This window comes from Lucilia sericata, unplaced genomic scaffold, assembly GCF_015586225.1.
Source record: "Lucilia sericata isolate MDLA Ls3-8-SP2 unplaced genomic scaffold, ASM1558622v1 Contig000130F_arrow, whole genome shotgun sequence".
NCBI lineage: Eukaryota > Metazoa > Arthropoda > Insecta > Diptera > Calliphoridae > Lucilia > Lucilia sericata.
This window is the reverse complement of record NW_023994162.1, coordinates 441,983-465,494: the sequence shown is the minus strand read 5'-3', so window position 1 is coordinate 465,494 and position 23,512 is coordinate 441,983. Positions and strand designations below refer to the sequence as shown.

General features: G+C 34.3%; 1 protein-coding gene across 2 annotated transcripts; it reads left to right on the top strand.

Annotated features, from left to right (window-relative positions):
• Window positions 1-718: 718 nt before the first annotated feature.
• LOC119600950 (probable chitinase 10) lies at window positions 719-23,018 on the top strand. 2 transcript variants are annotated; one of them, XM_037951553.1, is made up of 8 exons: window positions 719-735; window positions 13,143-13,271; window positions 13,335-17,096; window positions 17,160-17,345; window positions 17,405-17,684; window positions 17,742-19,103; window positions 21,128-21,338; window positions 21,398-23,018. In XM_037951553.1, exons 2-8 carry the CDS (start codon window positions 13,233-13,235, stop codon window positions 22,776-22,778), a joined length of 7,221 nt encoding a protein of 2,406 aa, XP_037807481.1. In that variant the 5' UTR covers window positions 719-735; window positions 13,143-13,232; the 3' UTR covers window positions 22,779-23,018. The 2 variants fall into 2 exon arrangements, with proteins under 2 accessions (XP_037807481.1, XP_037807480.1); XM_037951552.1 differs by lacking the exon at window positions 719-735 and adding an exon at window positions 1,203-1,341.
• The last annotated feature ends 494 nt before the right edge of the window (window positions 23,019-23,512 follow it).

The following is a 23,512-nucleotide window of genomic DNA, read 5'->3' as shown; positions in this document are numbered from 1 at the left end:
TGTGATCACTCTCATATCCCACTTAAAATCGATTTTTATATGAGAATTCCTAAATCGGCTGTAGTTTCTTAAATAACGCTCCAATTAAGAAATTAACGAAAATCTGTGATCACTCTCATATCCCACCTAAAATCGATTTTTATATGAGAATTCCTAAATCGGCTGTAGTTTCTTAAATAACGCTCCAAATGAGAAAATAACGAAAATTTGTGATCACTCATATTTACGACTTTTATATAGAAGAAAATAGTCCTTAAATAACTGTTTAATTAAGAAAATAATAAGAATCTCTGATCCTTTGATAACGTTTAAGTTTTATATGAAAGACTAAGATCGTCTGTAGTGGTGGTGATTGGTTCTTGATGGTGGAAATTTCAAGTCAATTAAAGTTCAGTGATCTTGGCTTTTAGTTTGCATTTATTCTATGCTCAAGAAAGTGTGACGGACAGTTTTTTTTTTATTATAAATTTAAATTTGTTGTGATTTTTTGTTGTTTTTGTTGTTCATAACTTCCTCATCTCAAATATAAATCCATAAAAATAATATGCATCCCAAGATGCCAAATGGCAATTAAATTATAACGGTTTAAAGTGTAATCAAAACAAAAAATAAAATAAAATAAAAGAAAGAAGGGTTTACAAAAGCAAACATTTAAATAAGAAGATTAACAGTTTTATCCTGATGATGATGATGATGATCTGAAAGAACATAATGATGAAGCAGCGATGTTTGCAAGTAAGCAATTAATTTGCTTTTTTTTTGACATAGAACTTGTTTTGAAAGGATGAGTAGTGAGTAGTAGAGTTTGAAGTCAAAACAAGCCCCCAAACAAATAGAAAGACAAATGCTGAAATCTTGAAATGTTTTGCTTTTCATTTCAGCCATTCATTTGCTAATCTGTTTGGGACTTAAGTCTGGATTTATGCAAATTTTTTTGTGTGTTGATTGTTTTTTTTTTACAACATGCTTTCCAACTGTCATTCTCTCTTGTTTTTTTTTTTCGCTTTTTGTTAAATGGATTTTAAAGTTCTTGACTGTGAATGTTTTTTTTTTTTTTTTTTTTTGTGAATTTTAATAAACTTTTTTCTTTCTTATTTTCTTTATAACGCGTTTGTATGTTTTTTTTTAACTGAAACGTGACTTCTTCGGGGTTTTGTGTATAAATAGGTGCGTTCTGGCCATTAGTATAAACAGTTTTATTCCTACGCGCGTTTAACGCGGTTGTTGTGGATGTTTTTGAAAATAGAATTTGAAAAAATAGAAAGAAGTGTTTGAAAAAAAAGTTTTTTTTTATAAAAAATAATAAAATATACAAAAATTTGTATGAGACTTAACTAAAAAGTAAGAGAAAAAGTGTTCAAGTGTTTTTTTAGAAAAAATAAAAAAAATTCTATCACTAATTTAATGTGTGTCACTAGAATCCTCTATTTTTTATAACTATAAACGTGTTTGGAATATTTAAAACTATATTTTCTTTAAGAAAATATATAAATTTTTTTTTCTATAAATATTGAAAATTTAAATTTTTCTTTATGTTTGTGTCTTAAATCTTTTATTTTAAATATTTAAAGTGTTTTTTTTTTTAAAAAGCTTTCAGTTAACCAAATTAATTCAATACTAATTGCCGTGTTATTTATTGGAGCATTTGTTCATTATTTTGTATTTTTTAACATTTTCATAAAGTTGAAATTTTTATGGGGCCTTAAAAAAGTAACAAATGTTCAATTCAACATGGACTGTATAACAAAAAAACAAAGATCATAAATTTTAAGTCTTTAATAAATTCCTGAAAATTAAAAAAAAACGATCGAGAAATTTAAAAAAAAAACTATAAGTGATCTTAGTTGTTTTAAACTTATGCCAAAGGATCATTACTAAAAGATCACCAGTTGTTTATTTAAGTTAAAATACTAGTGATCTTTATTGATCATATTGGATTTTTCTGTTAAAAATCATTGCTAAAAGATCACATCAAAGATCAGATCAAAAATCTTTAAAGATCATACTTCTTTCTATTGGATTTCTTTCGTGATCGCAGTTTATTTATTCTTTTCTTATACATTTATCTGTAAAAGATCATTATTTAATAATAAGGAAAAATACTAGTGATCTTTATTGATCATATTGGATTTTTCTGTTAAAAATCATTGCTAAAAGATCACATCAAAGATCAGATCAAAAATCTTTAAAGATCATACTTCTTTCTATTGGATTTCTTTCGTGATCGCAGTTTATTTATTCTTTTCTTATACATTTATCTGTAAAAGATCATTATTTAATAATCTCCCTGTATTTTCACATCAAATTTAGAAAAATAACCAGTGATCTTTTTCCCAAATCATCATTATTTAAGTTAAACTACAAGTGATCTTTATTGGATTTTTTAATTTAGAAAGGTTTTTTTTTTCAAAATAGCACTTTAAATCAAATGATCACAGTTTATTGTCCTTTTCTCAGTTTTATGAATCTATTTTCTTATATAATTTTCTCTAAAAGATCGTTTTAACACTCTTCACATGTTTTCACATCAAATTGAGAAGAAGTAACAGTGATTTTTTCCCCAAATCATCATCATTTAAGTTATACTACAAGCGATCTTTATTGATCATACTTCTTTTTATTGGATTTTTTAATTTAGAAAGATTTTTATCAAAATATCACTTTAAATCAAGTGATCGCAGTTCTTTTCTCAGTTTTATGAATCTGTTTTCTTATACACATTTCTCTAAAAGATCGTTATTTAATAAGCTTCCGATATTTCCACATCAAATCGAGAAAATAACAGTGACCTTTTCCCCAAATCATCTACATTTAAGTAAAATACTAGTGATCTTTATTTCTATAGGATTTTCAGTTAAAAATGATTTTATGAAAATATCACTTTAAATCAAGTGATCAAAGTTTATTATCCTTTTCTCTAAAAGGTTATTATTTTATAATCTCCAGGCATTTCAAGTGATCTTTAATAGACATGATTTTTACATTTGGATTTTTATTAAAAAAATATCGATCACTGATCATTTTTGTTTTTTTAATTATATTACTTTTAAATGATTCTGTTTTTCTATATATATTTTTAAAAATTTTCTATGAAAAGATCTAATTTTTATATAAAATTAATCTCAGAAACTTTTTATAGTAAAAAATTTTTAAAGAAAATATTACTGAGAAGATCGTGTTTAGAAAATTTTGATGTTTTCTAAATCGAAGCGTCATTTAAAGATCTAGAAATATGAGTGATCACAAATTTTAACTATTTTTCTCAATTGCAGCGTCGATCGGAGTGTTGTTAGAGGATCTAATGCCGATCTTATGTTTTCAATATAAACGTGTATTTCAGGTGGGAAATATGGATGATCGCAGATATTCACCATTTTATATTGGGATTTGAGGATCTATAGCAGATTTCAGGTGGGAAAAACGAGTGATCGCAGTTTTTCACTATTTTCTCAATAGGAGCGTTATTTAGGTTTTGCTAGAATATAAGAACGATCAAAGATTTTCAATATTATTACAATCGGAGCATTATTTAAGGAACTACTATCGTTTTTGGGATTTTCATATAAAAGTAGATTTTTAGTAGAAAATAAGAGTGATCGTTATTTAAGGATCTACAGCCGAAATAGTACTAAGATTCAAGTAAAAAATGGGACTTTATAAAGACCTACAAATGAAGCCAAACAGGTAATATATAAAAAGTCCATATAAAGCCCAGCACATGAAGCAAAACGGGGACTATATAAAGACATGCAATTGAAACTGAAATGTATCTAAATAGAGGGCTTTAAGTGGCACTATAACACTATATTAAGACCTTACACAGGGACTATAGAATTGTGTAAATATCAATTCCTAATTGATTATTATTTATTTTCTTAAATAGGTTTAAGGTCTTCTATATAAAAGAAACAATAAGGAAATAGTATATAAAACCTATAAAAATTTAATTTCCTTATAGAAAATGAAGATGATAATTTATAAATTAAGGAAGTTTAGTTAAGTACGTATAATACAATTTTCATGGATTTAATAAATTTACATTTAGTTGTTATTAAATCATAAAGTAATAAAGATTATTTAAGTATTGTACATGACTAATAATTTTATTACAAATATTTCCCTTTCTAATGTTTACTAAACATTGTTAAAGGAAAAGTTTCCAAGAAATAGTTAAGTAAAGAAACTGTCAGTTAAAAGCTTAGGCTAAGTGACAGCTGTCACAAAAGGCTTTAAGTTATAAAATTAGTTAAATACCTTCTTTCGTAAGATTGTTTAAACCTGGTTCTGTTCAAGTTCAGTTCTAGTTCAGTTCTAGTTCAGTTCTAGTTCAGTTCTAGTTCAGTTCTAGTTCAGTTCTAGTTCAGTTCTAGTTCAGTTCTAGTTCAGTTCTAGTGTTCTAGTCAGTTCTAGTTCAGTTCTAGTTCAGTTCTAGTTCAGTTCTAGTTCAGTTCTAGTTCAGGTTCTAGTTCAGTTCTAGTTCAGTTCTAGTTCAGTTCTAGTTCAGTTCTAGTTCAGTTCTAGTTCAGTTCTAGTTCAGTTCTAGTTCAGTTCTAGTTCAGTTCTAGTTCAGTTTCTAGTTCAGTTCTAGTTCAGTTCTAGTTCAGTTCTAGTTTCAGTTCTAGTTCAGTTCTAGTTCAGTTCTAGTTCAGTTCTAGTTCTAGTTCAGTTCTAGTTCAGTTCTAGTTCAGTTCTAGTTCAGTTCTAGTTCAGTTCTAGTTCAGTTCTAGTTCAGTTCTAGTTCAGTTCTAGTTCAGTTCTAGTTCAGTTCTAGTTTCAGTTCTAGTTCAGTTCTAGTTCAGTTCTAGTTCAGTTCTAGTTCAGTTCTAGTTCAGTTCTAGTTCAGTTCTAGTTCAGTTCTAGTTCAGTTCTAGTTCAGTTCTAGTTCAGTTCTAGTTCAGGTTCTAGTTCAGTTTCTAGTTCAGTTCTAGTTCAGTTTCTAGTTCAGTTCTAGTTCAGTTCTAGTTCAGTTCTAGTTCAGTTCTAGTTCAAGTTCTAGTTCAGTTCTAGTTCAGTTCTAGTCAGTTCTAGTTCAGTTCTAGTTCAGTTCTAGTTCAGTTCTAGTTCAGTTCTAGTTCAGTTCTAGTTCAGTTCTAGTTCAGTTCTAGTTCAGATCTACACAGATGGAAAAAGAAATATACACGCTTGGTACCAAATTGGCACCAAAGAGTTTGTAATTTTTCAATAACAACCGTTGTCAAAGTATATACATACGTACGACAACACTATGTCGCAACGTTGTCAACATTGCAACAATTCGTTGTCGAAATCTAAATTTTTTACACATACGTTGTCTAAATGTTAACAAACGTGGTAAGTTCACTATTGCAAACAATCCGTTGCCAATAGTGAGCTTACCACGTTTGTTAACATTAGACAACGTATGTGTAAAAAATTTAGATTTCGACAACGAATTGTTGCAATGTTGACAACGTTGCGACATAGTGTTGTCGTACGTATGTATATACTTTGACAACGGTTGTTATTGAAAAATTACAAACTCTTTGGTGCCAATTTGGTACCAAGCGTGTATATTTCTTTTTCCCTCTGTGTAGTTCAGTTCTAGTTCAGTTCTAGTTTAGTTCTAGTACAGTTCTAGTTCAGTCTAGTTCAGTTCTAAAGCATTCTAGTTACTAAATCAGTTCTAGTTCAGTTCAGGTCTAGTTCAGTTAGTTCAGTTCTAGTTCAGTTCTAGTTCAGTTCTAGTTCAGTTCTAGTTCAGTTCTAGTTCAGTTCTAGTTCAGTTCTAGTTCAGTTTCTAGTTCAGTTCTAGTTCAGTTCTAGTTCAGTTCTAGTTCAGTTCTAGTTCAGTTCTAGTTCAGTTCTAGTTCAGTTCTAGTTCAGTTCTAGTTCAGTTCTAGTTCAGTTCTAGTTCAGTTCTAGTTCAGTTCTAGTTCAGTTCTAGTTCAGTTCTAGTTCAGTTCTAGTTCAGTTCTAGTTCAGTTCTAGTTCAGTTCTAGTTCAGTTCTAGTTCAGTTCTAGTTCAGTTCTAGTTCAGTTCTAGTTCAGTTCTAGTTCAGTTCTAGTTCAGTTCTAGTTCAGTTCTAGTTCAGTTCTAGTTCAGCTAGTTCAGTTCTAGTTCAGTCTTAGATTAGTTCCAATTCACTTCCTGTTCAATTCTAGTTTAGTTGTAAAAACTAATTCATTGCTCTAAGTCCCGGTGATTTCTAGAGGTAATCTTTAACTCTTTGACAGTTAATTAAACCTAAAATAGAAATTTGTTAATCATTGCTCTAGAAAATTTATGACTTTTGATCTTAATTGAAACCTATTTTAATATTTTCACCAAACTTAAAAGTCACGTATTATAATCTTATCGTTAGTAAGCCTTTCAGAAAAAAAATTTGCATGATTTTAATATTTCTTTGAAAGTTTCCTTTAAAAAATCTATAACTCACGGACTGTTGACAAATTTAGAATAAACATAAATCTTCAAAATTAAGTCTGGCTTAAAAAATGAAACCAAAAATTTCTATTTTATTGATGCATGACGCTTTCGTTTCGTACCTGAACTCATAAACTTCAAAAGAACTGTCATTAGTTAATTTATTTACACAAAATTAGCAGTGTTTTTTTTACATGAATAATTTATAAATTAATTGCTAATTTGCCACTTAAAAACACCCATAAATTCTGAAATTTTTGCCACACAAAATAATAATTAATCTTTCTTTCGTCGCTACATGATCATCATAATTTGTTAACTAATAACTAAACATGCTAGAGCATGTTTAGTTATGTTATTATTTACATTAATAATTTGTTTGTTTACATTTCATTAAGAGTTTTATTTTTGACGTCTAGCTGTTTAAATCAGTTATAGGAGGCAGTCGAACAACGGTACCTTGCGTAGAGTATGTTAATGAACTAAAAGATTTGAATCATTATAACTGACAGCTTAATAATTTACGATTTCTATTCATTCTTAAAACTGTCTGTAGCTATTTCTCTCTTTATTACTCTCCTCTTATTTGCTTATTATTAAGATTTTTTTAAATTATTTCACAGCTTCTTAATTGACACGAATTTTTGTGATTTAAATATAATAACAAAAAAGCAATTTGAAACTTATTCTTTGTTGAAATTTCGTGTTTTTTTTTTTGCATATTAATTTTTTTGCTTAAAAGAAACAACCAAAATAAACAGCTAAAATTAGGTTAATATCTTTTTGTTCCCCCAAAAAAAAGAGAAGAGAAAAAAATTTGTTACTAATGCGGTCAACAAATGTTAACGTTATCTTTATTAAGATTTGATCTTTGTTGGGTTCTTTACGGGAGCTAAATTAATTAAAGAAATTTATTTTTGTAATAAAAATTTGTAATATAGTAAACAGTGAAAATAACTTGATTCAATTAAATAAATCAATTAAAATGAAAGCTGTAAATCTATATTAATTGGGCGTAACAAATAAGATTTAAGATTTTACTAGAGGGAATGAAAGTGACAGGAAACTAGTGCCGTTAATAGTTCTTCTTGGGGTTGGGTAGGATAAATGAGTTCTAGTTCAGTTCTAGTTCAGTTCTAGTTCAGTTCTACTTATAGTTCAGTTCTACTTATTGTTCAGTTCTACTTATAGTTCAGTTCCACTTATAGTTCAGTTCTACTTATAGTTCAGTTCTACTTATAGTTCAGTTCTAGTTCAGATCTAGTTCAGTTCTAGTTCAGTTCTAGCTCAGTTCTAGCTCAGTTCTAGTTCAGTTCTAGTTCAGTTCTAGTTCAGTTCTAGTTCAGTTCTAGTTCAGTTCTAGTTCAGTTCTAGTTCAGTTCTAGTTCAGTTTCTAGTTCAGTTCTAGTTCAGTTCTAGTTCAGTTCTAGTTCAGTTCTAGTTCAGTTCTAGTTCAGTTCTAGTTCAGTTCTAGTTCAGTTCTAGTTCAGTTCTAGTTCAGTTCTAGTTCAGTTCTAGTTCAGTTCTAGTTCAGTTCTAGTTCAGTTCTAGTTCAGTTCTAGTTCAGTTCTAGTTCAGTTCTAGTTCAGTTCTAGTTCAGTTCTAGTTCAGTTCTAGTTCAGTTCTAGTTCAGTTCTAGTTCAGTTCTAGTTCAGTTCTAGTTCAGTTCTAGTTCAGTTCTAGTTCAGTTCCAGTTCAGATCTAGTTCAGTTCTAGTTCAGTTCTAGTTTAGTTCTAGTTTCAGTTCTAGTTCAGTTCTAGTTCAGTTCTAATTCAGTTCTAATTCAATTCTAGTTCTCTAGTTCAGTTCTAGTTCAGTTCTAGTTCAGTTCTAGTTCAGTTCTAGTTCAGTTCTAGTTCAGTTCTAGTTCAGTTCTAGTTCAGTTCTAGTTCAGTTCTAGTTCAGTTCTAGTTCAGTTCTAATTCAGTTCTAGTTCAGTTCTAATTCAGTTCTAGTTCAGTTCTAGTTCAGTTCTAGTTCAGTTCTAGTTCAGTTGTAGTTAAGTTCTAGTTCAGTTCTAGTTCAGTTCAAGTTGAGTTCTAGTTCAGTTCTAGTTCAGTTCAAGTTCAGTTCTAGTTCACTTCTAGTTCAGTTCTAGTTCAGTTCTAGTTCAGTTCTAGTTCTAGTTCAGTTCTAGTTCAGTTCTAGTTCAGTTTTAGTTCAGTTCTAGTTCAGTTCTAGTTCAGTTCTAGTTCAGTTCTAGTTCAGTTCTCGTTCAGTTCTAGTTCAGTTCTAGTTCAGTTCTAGTTCAGTTCTAGTTCAGTTCTACTTCAGTTCTAGTTCAGTTCTACTTCAGTTCTAGTTCAGTTCTAGTTTAGTTCTAGTTTAGTTCTAGTTCAGTTCTAGTTCAGTTCTAGTTCAGTTCTAATTCAGTTCTAATTTAGTTCTAGTTCAATTCTAGTTTATTTCTAATGTAGTTCTAGTTAAGGTCTAGTTCAATTCTAGTTTAGTTCTAAGCTGTTCAAATATCTGCTCTGATAGATTTAGAAAAACATTAGAAATACCATATTTGGCATCACTGTTTTATGTCAAATCATATATTAGCTAAAGCTGCCATACTTGCAAATTCTAACATTCCAACATTTAGTTAATAAATTAAATTTATCATGTTGCACTTAAACAAATATAAAATTAATCTGAAACAAGTTAAAAGTATTTTTATTTGTAATATTTATTTGTTTTTATTTATAACTGACACGTGCGTAAATTGTTTTTTTGCAAAAAAATATTTAAACAAATATTATGATAAAAAATGTTAATTTCATAAACAAAAGATAAGAGGAGAAGAGTCACACAGTTGTAGTGATTAATACAATACAATTATTGTCACTTTATTATTATGACTTATAAGGAATGAAAACAAAACTGTTATAATTCTTAAACAATTCCTGGTATTTTGTTTTGAAGGAGGAATTGATGGATGATTATTGAGTTATAAAATATTCGATATTTACTTCCTGGAAAATAAAGTTATTAGAAACAAAAGGTTTTAGTGTAGATGATGATAAAACTGTTTAAAATTCTGATTCTTTGTAATAAATTTTTGAAAAAAGTATTTTGTTATAAACAATAAAGTTTTTAGTTTAATAGTTTTTACTTTGTTTAATACCCCATTTACACATACACGAAATCTAGTAGATTTCATTTAAAATCTTTTTCCAAATCTAGTCCGTTTACACTTACTATTCTTGACATTTAAGAAGATTTCATTTTTTCTAATATTTCTTGAAAAAGTGTGTGATATGAAAAATAAGAAGGAAAAATGGGATATTTATCAAAATTCCATTTAAAATAAAAAATAGATATTTAAATATAACATTACCTTTTATTTTAGTTTAACTTTTCATTCATGTTTTTCAATTTATAAAAATTTTGTCGACATTTTAATTTTTTTTGTTTGTTTTGTTTTCCTCTTTTTTCTTGTGTAGTGTCGTATTTTTTAGTATTATTTAGGAAAAAACAGAGTTGCATCACTAAAAACTATTAGATTTTGAGTAGATTTTAACGAAATCTAGTTACGAAGTAGATTTTGTTTTGTATGGGAAATCTAGTTAAAATCAAGTAGATTTGGCTCGAAATCTCATAAGTACTAGATTTCGTGTATGTGTAAATGGGGTATAAGCTTTAATGGCATTAAACTAAATTTGTTAGAATTTTTATGAATTTGGAAATTTTCCAAGAAATTGTTTATTTGTTATAGTTTTTTTTACTAAATTGGCAATTTTTCAAATATTCTTCATATTTGTTTTTGCACAAAATTCTTTAACTCCATTTAGGGTCTTTGTTTTTCTTATAAAATTAAATCAGTTTAAAAATTCTTGTTGTCTTTGCAATATTTTTTTTCCATTTTGTGTAAAGTTTATTTTATTATTTCTGTTTGATTTTTTTGTCAAACTCTTCTCATTTCTGTCTGTTTAGTAACCTTTTAAACGTGTTGAGAATTTTTAATTTCACCTTAAATTTTTAAGCGTTTTTTATTTTCAATTTTATAAATGTTGTGCCAGTTTTTTTGATTGTTTTTGTTTTTTATTTAAAAAACAAATTTTATGTTAAGAACTTTATTTATTTTATAGTAGAAGTTTTTTTTTATAATTAAGAAAACTCAAGAATAAACCAAAAAATTATTGTAATTTTTACACGTTAATCAATATTTCTGATAAAACGAACTATAAGCGGAAGTCTGGTTTAGTTTTTTCAATGAGTTTTTTAATTATTTTTGAATAAATTTTTGTTTGGACACTTGAATTAGTTTGGCAAACTTTCAAAAAATCGTAAAATCATAAAACATTAAAAAAAGAGTTATTTGGAAAGAGTTTATTTCCGTTTTTTAATATTCTCTTTAAACATAAACGAGCTGCCAATATTGTTAATATGTAACTAACATGTGGCAGCTTTGAAGTGAGAGTAAGAGTGAAAGAAAGAGAGAGAGTATAAACAAACCTAAAATTCAAAATAACTACGTTAAGTGTTCTAACGTAGTTCAGTTCTAGTTCAGTTCCAGTTCAGTTCTAGTTCAGTTCTAGTTCAGTTCTAGTTCAGTTCTAGTTCAGTTCTAGTTCAGTTCTAGTTCAGTTCTAGTTCAGTTCTAGTTCAGTTCTAGTTCAGTTCTAGTTCAGTTCTAGTTCAGTTCTAGTTCAGTTCTAGTTCAGTTCTAGTTCAGTTCTAGTTCAGTTCTAGTTCAGTTCTAGTTGAGTTCTAGTTCTAGTTCAGTTCTAGTTCAGTTCTAGTTCAGTTCTAGTTGAGTTCTAGTTCTAGTTCAGTTCTAGTTCAGTTCTAGTTCAGTTCTAGTTCAGTTCTAGTTCAGTTCTAGTTCAGTTCTAGTTCAGTTCTAGTTCAGTTCTAGTTCAGTTCTAGTTCAGTTCTAGTTCAGTTCTAGTTCAGTTCTAGTTCAGTTCTAGTTCAGTTCTAGTTCAGTTCTAGTTCAGTTCTAGTTCAGTTCTAGTTCAGTTCTAGTTCAGTTCTAGTTCAGTTCTAGTTCAGTTCTAGTTCAGTTCTAGTTCAGTTCTAGTTCAGTTCTAGTTCAGTTCTAGTTCAGTTCTAGTTCAGTTCTAGTTCAGTTCTAGTTCAGTTCTAGTTCAGTTCTAGTTCAGTTCTAGTTCAGTTCTAGTCAGTTCTAGTTCAGTTCTAGTTCAGTTCTAGTTCAGTTCTAGTTCAGTTCTAGTTCAGTTCTAGTTCAGTTCTAGTTCTAGTTCAGTTCTAGTTCAGTTCTAGTTCAGTTCTAGTTCAGTTCTAGTTCAGTTCTAGTTCAGTTCTAGTTCAGTTCTAGTTCAGTTCTAGTTCAGTTCTAGTTCAGTTCTAGTCAGTTCTAGTTCAGTTCTAGTTCAGTTCTAGTTCAGTTCTAGTTCAGTTCTAGTTCAGTTCTAGTTCAGTTCTAGTTCAGTTCTAGTTCAGTTCTAGTTCAGTTCTAGTTCAGTTCTAGTTCAGTTCTAGTTCAGTTCTAGTTCAGTTCTAGTTCAGTTCTAGTTCAGTTCTAGTTCAGTTCTAGTTCAGTTCTAGTTCAGTTCTAGTTCAGTTCTAGTTCAGTTCTAGTTCAGTTCTAGTTCAGTTCTAGTTCAGTTCTAGTTCAGTTCTAGTTCAGTTCTAGTTCAGTTCTATTTCAGTTCTAGTTCAGTTCTAGTTCAGTTCTAGTTCAGTTCTAGTTCAGCTCTAGTTCAGTTCAAGTTCAGTTCTAGTTCAGTTCTAGTTCAGTTCTAGTTCAGTTCTAGTTCAGTTCTAGTTCAGTTCTAGTTCAGTTCTAGTTCAGTTCTAGTTCAGTCTAGTTCAGTTCTAGTTCAGTTCTAGTTCAGTTCTAGTTCAGTTCTAGTTCAGTTCTAGTTCAGTTCTAGTTCAGTTCTAGTTCAGTTCTTTAGTTCCAGTTCTAGTTCGTTCTAGTTCAGTTCTAGTTCAGTTCTAGTTCAGTTCTAGTTCAGTTCTAGTTCAGTTCTAGTTCAGTTCTAGTTCAGTTCTAGTTCAGTTCTCGTTCAGTTCTAGTTCAGTTCTAGTTCAGTTCTCGTCAGTTCTAGTCGTCTAGTTCAGTTCTAGTCAGTCGTAATTCAGTTCTAGTCAGATCTAGTTCAGATCTAGTTCAGTTCTAATTCAGTAGGAGGTGCGATTAAAGTTAAAGTGTGACTATATAAAAAGATTGAAACCAAAATAGGGTTACTAGTATAGATAATGGATCAGTCTATGTTCTTGTCAATATATTATTGCATAGTCTTGATTATATATCATTCTATAGTCATATCTATTGATCGCTTTATAGTCTTGAGTATAGAGACTATAGAATAGTCTTGACTGTGAATAATTCTTTGGTTTGGAATTCAAGCTATAGACTGATCTATAGTCAAGATTAGTCGCTAGCTTGGACCATAGACCGGTCTATATCCCTGTCACCATATCAATTTATAGTCTTGACTATATATTAGTATATAATCTTGACAATAGAGTACTCTCTTTTAAAAACTCTCTCACTCTCTTTCTTATTCTTTGTCTCCCCCCGCACACAAACAAAGATTACATTAACCTTAATTACTTAAAAAACAAAAGTAAAACTTTTTTATTAACTTCCTAATTCGTCAGCTTCATATACTCTATAACATCGGTGAAAAAAATGATCATTAATATTCATATAATGAAGCCATTCCTTATAAAAGTAAAGAATTATTCATAGTAATTGCAAAAACAAACAAAAAAACACATAATGATAAATTGTTTTACGAGTAAAAACTGAATGATCTATAAATAAATTAATAAAAATATATTATTTTTTAATCATTAAAGCCAACAACAACAATAATAGCATAAGGGATTAATAACGATCATAAATTAACATAAGAGAAAAAGTTACGCACCTCTAAACATCTCTTAAACATGAGAGAATTTAGAGGTTTTATAGCGGTAATACTGCTGGTAAGTTTTAATAAATTAACTCTCGGAAGATCTTTTTAGAAATAACACTCGTTTTCTTTCTAGTTCAACTACTCTTTTCTGCTTACTAATGCCCACATACGTTTGGAGTCTCCCGAGGAGCATTATAAACCTATATACAAACCTGCTTTTGTACGCTCGGCCATAGAAAGCATACCTGAAGATGAGTCTTTGGAACCCTTAAGTCGTTTAAGTATGGCTCCTACTTTTGGTGAAGTATTTTTACCTTTACGTAGTGCTGTGGAAAGTGTACCCACTATTAGTACTAGATCGATAGCGGAATTGAAAGAATCTTCTTCTTTGAGACATTTCGTAAGAGATGCAGTGGAAGCCTTTCCAGAAGATGAAGATGATGAGTATATAGAAGAGGAGGAATATTCTGCTAGCATAAGAGACTCTTTGGTGGCAGAGGCTATGCCTGAAAAGTTAGACTTAGAAGAACCAGAACCAGAACCGGAACCTGAAACTGATGCCGAAGTGGAGACATTCCAGCAACCAGATGCCTGGTCGGTTTCCGATAAATATGCAGCCTATATAATACCCAATAAGAATAATGATGAGGTAGAGCTGCTGCCAGAACCTTTTAGATCAGACTCACCCTATCAGCAACTCGTTAAGACATCAGAGGTCTCGCAAATCGATCATGAATCTGTAGAAGATGTTGCTCAGGTTAGAGATAAACTTACGGCCTATGGTGCCTTGTCCTATGTACGTTCCCAAGAAGGGCAAGAAAGTGCCGATGATGTCGAGGACTTAGAGGATACTAGACCTTATGGCGCTTTAGCGCAGATTAAAGACAGCAAACCGCCACGCAAAAATTTCAATAACTCACCCGAGGTCTTATGTTATATCACCAATTGGGCTTTCTATCGCAAGGCTGATGGCCAGTTTGTGCCCGAATATTTGAAAAATAAAAAATTATGCACTAAACTTATCTATTCGTTTGCCTCCTTGGATCCGGATCATTTAAATATCAAGGAATTTGATCCCTGGGTGGATATAGATAATCAATATTACAAACGTGTGGTGGAAACTGGCATACCCGTGCTAATAGCCATGGGTGGTTGGACGGATTCGTTTGGCGATAAATATTCCCGTTTGGCTAAGGATGATATTAAGCGTAAAGTTTTCGCCTCCAATTTAGTGGGTTTCCTGCAGCGCCATGGTTTCTCTGGTTTGCATTTAGATTGGAATTATCCTAAATGTTGGCAAAGTGATTGTTCTAAAGGACCCGCCAGTGATAAGCCCAATTTGACGAAATTATTACGTGAAATACGTTCTGAATTTGAGAGAGTAGATAAGAAACTAAAACTGGGCGTGGCCATATCCGGTTATAAAGAGATTATAAATGAAGCCTATGAATTCCCGGAACTATCGAAAATAGTAGATTATATGACGGTAATGTCTTATGATTATCATGGAGCTTGGGAGAAACAAACCGGTCATGTGAGTCCATTATATGGTCGTAAGGGCGATAAATATCCTCAGTATAATACTGACTATACCATGCAATTGCTGTTGAAATTGGGCGCCAAAAAGGAGCGTTTAATAATGGGCATACCTTTCTATGGACAATCTTTTACATTGGAACGCGATAGCCAGCAATTGGTGGGTGAGGCTACTGCAGCCATAGGTCCTGGAGATGCGGGAGAATTTACTAAACAACCAGGCATGTTGGCTTACTATGAAATTTGCCAGCGTATACGCAAACAGAAATGGTTGGTAGGACGTGATACAGAACGCAAATCCGGCCCTTATGCCATGTTCCGCAATCAATGGGTGGGTTATGAGGATCCTGCCTCCGTGGAGGCTAAGGCACGTTATGCAGTTAATGCTGGTTTTGGTGGAGTTTCTGCCTGGACTGTGGATTTGGATGACTTCCAAAATCGTTGCTGCAGTGAAGCGTTCCCCCTACTCATGGCTATTAATCGGGCTTTAGGGCGTGAGAATAGTGAACCGCCTACGCGGGCCAACTGTGCCAAACCACCGGCTCCAGTTACACCCATACCTCCCGTAATGACAACGGTTAGTAGTGATGGTTCCTCAGGAGGTGGTCTACACCATGAACATACCACCGCCAATCCAGCTTGGCAGTCATCGTCTACCACCTCTACCACTCCCAAAACTTCCACCATATGGTGGTCGCCACCCTCTAGTACCACCACCACTACAACACGCAGACCTACTACCACCAGCAAACGTCCTGCAGCTACCCAAAAACCCACCACCATACCAGCACCCGCCGTAGTAAGACCTGTGGTCCAGGCCTCTAATTGTAAATCTGGCGAATTTTATCCCGATCCTTACAATTGTAATGCTTACTATCAATGTATAGTTCCGGGAGAAATTAGACAACAGTTTTGTCCAGGAGGTCTGCATTGGAATGATGGCGATAAGAATTGTGATTGGCCAGCCTCGGCGAAATGTAAGGTGAAAAAGAAGCCCTCTTCTACTAGTAACACAACTAAAGCTCCTGTCAAAACTACCACCACTACCACTCGTAGAACCACACAAGCACCCCCTAAACGTACCACCACCACTACGGCCACCTATTGGTCTAGCTCAAGACCCTCTAAACCCATAGCCACTACACGTAAACCTTCACCCAAACCTAAACCTCAACGTCCCGCCATGAGTGCCAAATGTAATGAGGGAGAGTACTATACCCACCGCAACTGTGGCCAATATTATATCTGTGTTAATGGCGTCTTAGTGCCCAATTCCTGTGGCGGTAATTTACATTGGGATGGTGTTAAGAAAATCTGTGATTGGCCCGAAAATGTCAAGTGTGTTACCACCCAAAAGTATTTAAGAATTGTGCAATCTAAAGCCAATCCAGAGGATCCCTGTAATGGCGAAGAAAGGGTACCCTATCCGGGAGATTGTTCTAAATATCTGTTCTGTTTATGGAATCGTTTACAGGCCGCCGACTGTGGTCCTGGTTTACATTTTAACGCAGCCACAGGACAATGTGATTGGCCCAATACGGCTAAATGCAGCAGTGACTCGGCGGGAGGAGACACTAATGAAATTAATCCGGTCAAACCCAAACCAGCACCCACTACGGCCAGACCCTCTACTACCTCCATGAGACCTACTTATCCCACCGATAAACCATCGTTGCAACCTTTAGATGGTTATTACAAGGTGGTGTGCTATTTCACCAATTGGGCCTGGTATCGCAAGGGTTTAGGACGTTATACTCCCGATGATATTAACACCGATCTGTGTACTCATGTGGTCTATGGTTTTGCTGTATTAGATTATTCCGAATTGATTTTGCGCACCCACGATTCCTGGGCAGATATAGATAATAATTTCTATACCAGAGTTAGTGGTCTAAAGAGTAAGGGTGTCAAGGTTAGTTTGGCTTTGGGTGGTTGGAATGATTCGCAGGGCGATAAATACAGTCGTCTGGTACGCAGTCCCCAGGCCAGAGCACGCTTTATAAAACATTCCTTGGAGTTTTTGCAGAAATATGGTTTTGAGGGTTTGGATTTGGATTGGGAGTATCCGGTGTGTTGGCAAACCGATTGTAAAAAGGGTATGCCCGATGAAAAGGAAGGTTTTACCGCCTTAGTGCGGGAACTTTCGGAGGCTTATAAACCGCTAGGATTATTATTATCTACCGCTGTTTCGCCTAGCAAGAAAATCATTGATGCGGGTTATGATGTTCCGGAATTGTCGAAATATTTCGATTGGATAGCTGTTATGACCTATGATTTCCATGGCCAATGGGATAAAAAAACGGGTCACGTGGCTCCTTTGTATTATCATCCTGAGGATGATTATGATTATTTCAATGCGGTAAGTTGGACTTTGTTGTTAATTTTTGAAAAGGATTTCAAATATTTCTTTCGATTTCTTTAGAACTATTCTTTGAATTATTGGATAGAAAAGGGCGCCCCCTCACGTAAGATAGTTATGGGTATGCCTTTATATGGTCAGTCGTTTACCTTGGAAAATACCCGCAATAATGGCCTGAACGCCAAGGCTCCTGGTCCCGGTAAAGCTGGAGAATTTACCCGAGCAGCTGGTTTTCTAGCGTACTACGAAGTAAGTTTTAATTTATATCCAAAAAAGAAAGTATTATTTTTATTATAACTCTCTTAAAGATCTGTGATCGTGTTAAACATCAAGGCTGGGAGGTGATACAAGACGAACGGGGACGCATGGGTCCGTATGCGCGCAAAGGCAATCAATGGGTTTCCTATGATGACAAAGCCATGATACGCAAAAAATCACAATTGGTTAGAGCTCTTGATTTGGGTGGTGGCATGGTTTGGGCTTTGGATTTGGATGACTTCCGTAATCGTTGTGGTGAGGGCGTACATCCTCTGCTCACGCAAATACATGATGTCTTAAAGGATCCACCCACGGACCATGAAACAACACGTTAGTTTTGGAAACTTGGTGTAAAAGGAATTTTGTTTAACTTTCTTTTAATTCTAGCGGGTTTGACTCCAGCTTCTGAACCAGAATCTGTAGAGGAAGTAGTAAACTCCCAGGAGATAGTTTATCCCATGGAGATAGAAACTGGTCCTGGGTCCGTTTCCAGCGAAACTATTAAAGATCCCAATGATGATGTAGAGGAAACTGAGGTGGAAATTGTGGCCACGGAACAGGAATTGGAAGAGGGTTCTACCTCTAATCAAGACTTTAAGGTTGTCTGCTATTTCACCAATTGGGCTTGGTATCGTCAGGGTGGTGGCAAATTCCTACCCGAGGATATAGACGACCAACTCTGTACTCATATAGTTTATGGTTTTGCTGTTTTGAATCGTCAAACATTGACCATACAACCCCATGATTCTTGGGCCGATTTGGATAATAAATTCTATGAGCGTGTGGCAGCCTATCGTAAAAAGGGCACTAAAGTTACCGTGGCCATAGGAGGCTGGAATGATTCAGCGGGTGATAAATATGCCCGCTTAGTAAGAAGTTCGGCGTCTAGGGCCAAATTTATACGTCATGTTATGGAGTTTATAGAAAAGTATGGTTTCGATGGTTTAGACTTGGATTGGGAGTATCCAGTATGCTGGCAAGTAGATTGCAAAAAGGGTACTGCCGATGAAAAGCAAGGTTTCTCAGATTTTGTTAAGGAACTGGCGGAGGCCTTTAAGCCTAAAGGTTTACTGTTATCGGCCGCTGTTTCACCCAATCAAAAGGTGGTGGATGCCGGTTATGATGTTCCACAGCTAACGAAATATTTCGATTGGATTGCTGTTATGGCTTATGATTATCATGGTCAATGGGATAAGAAAACGGGTCATGTGGCACCCATGTATGATCATCCTGAAGGTACCGAAGGTTTCAATGCCAATTTCTCGATTAACTATTGGTTGCAAAAGGGAGCCGATCGTAGTAAACTGATTATGGGCATGCCTATGTATGGTCAATCTTTCTCCTTGGCGGAGGCTAAAAATCATGATCTTAATGCACCAACTTATGGTGGTGGTGAGGCAGGAGAGGCCACTAGGGCAAGAGGTTTCCTGTCCTATTATGAAATTTGTTCTTATATACGCAACAAAGGCTGGAATGTGGTAAGAGATCCACGTGGACGTATGGGTCCCTATGCCTACTTACGTGATCAATGGGTCTCGTTCGATGATGCCCCCATGATACGCCATAAATCGGAATATGTTAAGGCCATGGGTTTGGGTGGTGCCATGATATGGGCTTTAGATTTAGATGATTTCAAAAATGATTGCAATTGTGAATCGTATCCTTTGTTGAAAACTATTAATAGGGTCTTGAGAAACTATCCAGGACCGCATCCAAAATGCACGTTGGAGACAAAAGATAGATTGATGAGTAAGTAGATAACATAATAGGACTAAACTAGAACAGCATTAGAACTAGAACTGAACTAGAACTGAACTAGAACTGAACTAGAACTGAACTAGAACTGAACTAGAACTGAACTAGAACTGACTAGACTGAACTAGAACTGACTAACTGAACTAGAACTGAACTAGAACTGAACTAGAACTGAACTAGAACTGAACTAGAACTGAACTAGAACTGAACTAGAACTGAACTAGAACTGAACTAGAACTGAACTAGAACTGAACTAGAACTGAACTAGAACTGAACTAGAACTGAACTAGAACTAAACTAGAACTGAACGAACTGAACTAGAACTGAACTAGAACTGAACTAGAACTGAACTAGAACTGAACTAGAACTGAACTAGAACTGAACTAGAACTGAACTAGAACTGAACTAGAACTGAACTAGAACTGAACTAGAACTGAACTAGAACTGAACTAGAACTGAACTAGAACTGAACTAGAACTGAACTAGAACTGAACTAGAACTGAACTAGAACTGAACTAGAACTGAACTAGAACTGAACTAGAACTGAACTAGAACTGAACTAGAACTGAACTAGAACTGAACTAGAACTGAACTAGAACTGAACTAGAACTGAACTAGAACTGAACTAGAACTGAACTAGAACTGAACTAGAACTGAACTAGAACTGAACTAGAACTGAACTAGAACTGAACTAGAACTGAACTAGAACTGAACTAGAACTGAACTAGAACTGAACTAGAACTGAACTAGAACTGAACTAGAACTGAACTAGAACTGAACTAGAACTGAACTAGAACTGAACTAGAACTGAACTAGAACTGAACTAGAACTGAACTAGAACTGAACTAGAACTGAACTAGAACTGAACTAGAACTGAACTAGAACTGAACTAGAACTGAACTAGAACTGAACTAGAACTGAACTAGAACTGAACTAGAACTGAACTAGAACTGAACTAGAACTGAACTAGAACTGAACTAGAACTGAACTAGAACTGAACTAGAACTGAACTAGAACTGAACTAGAACTGAACTAGAACTGAACTAGAACTGAACTAGAACTGAAACTAGAACTGAACTAGAACTGAACTAGAACTGAACTAGAACTGAACTAGAACTGAACTAGAACTGAACTAAACTGAACTAAACTGAACTTAAACTGAGAACTGAACTAGAACTGAACTAGAACTGAACTAGAACTGAACTAGAACTGAACTAGAACTGAACTAGAACTGAACTAGAACTGAACTAGAACTGAACTAGAACTGAACTAGAATTGAACTAGAACTGAACTAGAACTGAACTAGAACTGAACTAGAACTGAACTAGAACTGAACTAGAACTGAACTAGAACTGAACTAGAACTGAACTAGAACTGAACTAGAACTGAACTAGAACTGAACTAGAACTGAACTAGAACTGAACTAGAACTGAACTAGAACTGAACTAGAACTGAACTAGAACTGAACTAGAAATGAACTAGAACTGAATTAGAACTGAACTAGAACTGAACTAGAACTGAACTAGAACTGAACTAGAACTGAACTAGAACTGAACTAGAACTGAACTAGAACTGAACTAGAAATGAACTAGAACTGAACTAGGACTGAACTAAAACTGAACTTAAACTGAACTAGAACTGAACTAGAACTGAACTAGAACTGAACTAGAACTGAACTAGAACTGAACTAGAACTGAACTAGAACTGAACTAGAACTAGAACTGAACTAGAACTGAACTAGAACTGAACTAGAACTGAACTGAACTAGAACTGAACTAGAACTGAACTAGAACTGAACTAGAACTGAACTAGAACTGAACTAGAACTGAACTAGAACTGAACTAGAACTGAACTAGAACTGAACTAGAACTGAACTAGAACTGAACTAGAACTGAACTAGAACTGAACTAGAACTGAACTAGAACTGAACTAGAACTGAACTATAAGTGAACTAGAACTGAACTAGAACTGAACAAAAACTTAACTATAACTGATATATCTTTTTTATTCTCTTACAGTTGCTGGTTCCGCATCCAAACCCTCGACACAGGCCGTCAAACCAAAACCTACCTCGCAAACCCAGGTGCAATCACAACAAATGCAAGCCAAACCCACAAAACCTACTCTGGGTCCAGTAATAAAAGAATGCTTGGGTAGAAATTATGCTCCTCATGAGAGAGACTGCAACAAATACTACATATGTCAATATGGAGAACTAGTGGAACAAAAGTAAGTTTAATAAAAATTTTTCAAAAAAAAATTTTAACTAAAATTACTTTTCCTCACAGATGTCCCGCCGGTCTGTATTGGAATGAAAATCATTGCGATTGGCCTCAGGCCGTCAAGTGCATGGTAAGAGATGATCAAACTACCCAACGTCCGGTGGCGCCCAGACCTAAGCCCACTAAACCTGTGGCGACCACAAAGGCCCCATCTAAAACTACCAAGAAACCCATAACATCTCCTCATAAAAAACCGGTGGCTCGGCCCAAACCTACACCTTCACCACCTTTAAATTCGAATGAGCAATATAAGGTCGTATGTTATTTCACCAATTGGGCCTGGTATCGTCCGGGTCAGGGTAAATATGTACCAGAAGACATAGATGAAAACCTTTGCACCCACATAGTCTACGGTTTTGCCGTTTTGAATAGTAACGCCTTGACCATTAAAACCCATGATTCATGGGCCGATATTGACAACCGTTTCTATGAACGGGTGGTGGCCTATAAAAAGAAGGGCATACGTGTTACTGTGGCCATAGGTGGCTGGAATGATTCTTTGGGCAGTAAATATGCTCGCTTGGTATTGGACCCGCTGGCCCGCAAACGTTTTATAGAAAGTGTTTTGGCTTTCTGTGAGAAATATGGTTTTGAAGGTTTAGATCTTGATTGGGAATATCCGGTTTGCTGGCAAGTGGATTGTTCCAAGGGTTCAGCAGCTGAAAAGGCGGCCTTTGCTGCTTTGGTACGCGAACTCTCGGCGGCCTTTAAACCTAAAGGACTTTTGCTATCAGCAGCTGTTTCCCCTAGTAAAAAGGTCATCGATGCTGGTTATGAAGTACCCACTTTGGCACGCTACTTTGATTGGATTGCCGTCATGACTTATGATTTCCATGGTCATTGGGATAAACAAACTGGTCACGTGGCTCCCTTGTACTATGTAGAAGGTGATGAAAATCCTTATTTCAACGGCAATTTCAGTATAAACTATTGGATAGAGAAGGGAACGCCTCCCGAGAAACTGGTTATGGGTATGCCTCTATACGGTCAGAGCTTCTCGTTGGCGGACACCAATGCCCGCAGTTTGAATGATAAAACTGTAGGTCCCGGACGTGCTGGTACTTTTACTAGAGCTGGAGGTTTCTTAGCTTACTATGAAATCTGTGAACAAATTAGTAATGGTGGTTGGACGGTGATCCGTGATCCGGAAGGTAGAATTGGCCCCTATGCCTATAGTGGCAATCAATGGGTTTCCTATGATGATGTCAATGATATAAGACGTAAATCGCAATTTGTTCGGAAAATGCGTTTAGGTGGTGGCATGGTTTGGGCTTTAGATTTAGACGATTTCCGTGGCAGATGCGGTTGTGGTAAACATCCTTTGTTGCGCACTTTAAATCAAGAGTTGCGTGGAATTCCCGGACAGAGGGCAAATGATTGTACATGAGAGAAGGAGGGAGATAGAAATAGAAAATAGTTTAGTATTGTGCCAATATATAAAAAAATATGATAAATAACTCTGTTTTATAATTTTTTTTAATAAATTTAGATTTTAAGTTAAATTCGGTAAAGAATTTTAAGCGAGATATATAAGAAAATTTGTACGATTTAATTTAAAAATAGTTCATAAAACGAAACGATTTTAAATAAATAAAATTAAAAAATTAAATAAAAAATTAAAACAAATTGAGGAAATTGTTTAAAACTGAACTAGAACAAACCTATAACAGAACTGAACTAGAACTGAATTAGAACTGAACTAGAACTGAACTATAGAACTGAACTAGAACTGAAGCTAGAACTGAACTAGGAGAACTGAACTAGAACTGAACTAGAACTGAACTAGAACTGAACTAGAACTGAACTAAACTGAACTAGAACTGAACTGAACTAGAACTGAATGATAACCTAGAACTGAACTAGAACTGACTAGAACTGAACTAGACTGAACTAGAACTGAACTAGAAACTGAACTAGAACTGAACTAGAACTGAACTAGAACTGAACTAGAACGGAACTAGAACTAACTAGAACTGAACTAGAACTGAACTAGAACTGAACTAGAACTGAACTAGAACTGAACTAGAACTGAACGAGAATGACTAGAACTGAACTAGAACTGAACTAGAAACTGAACTAGAACTGAACTAGAACTGAACTAGAACTGAACTAGAAACTGAA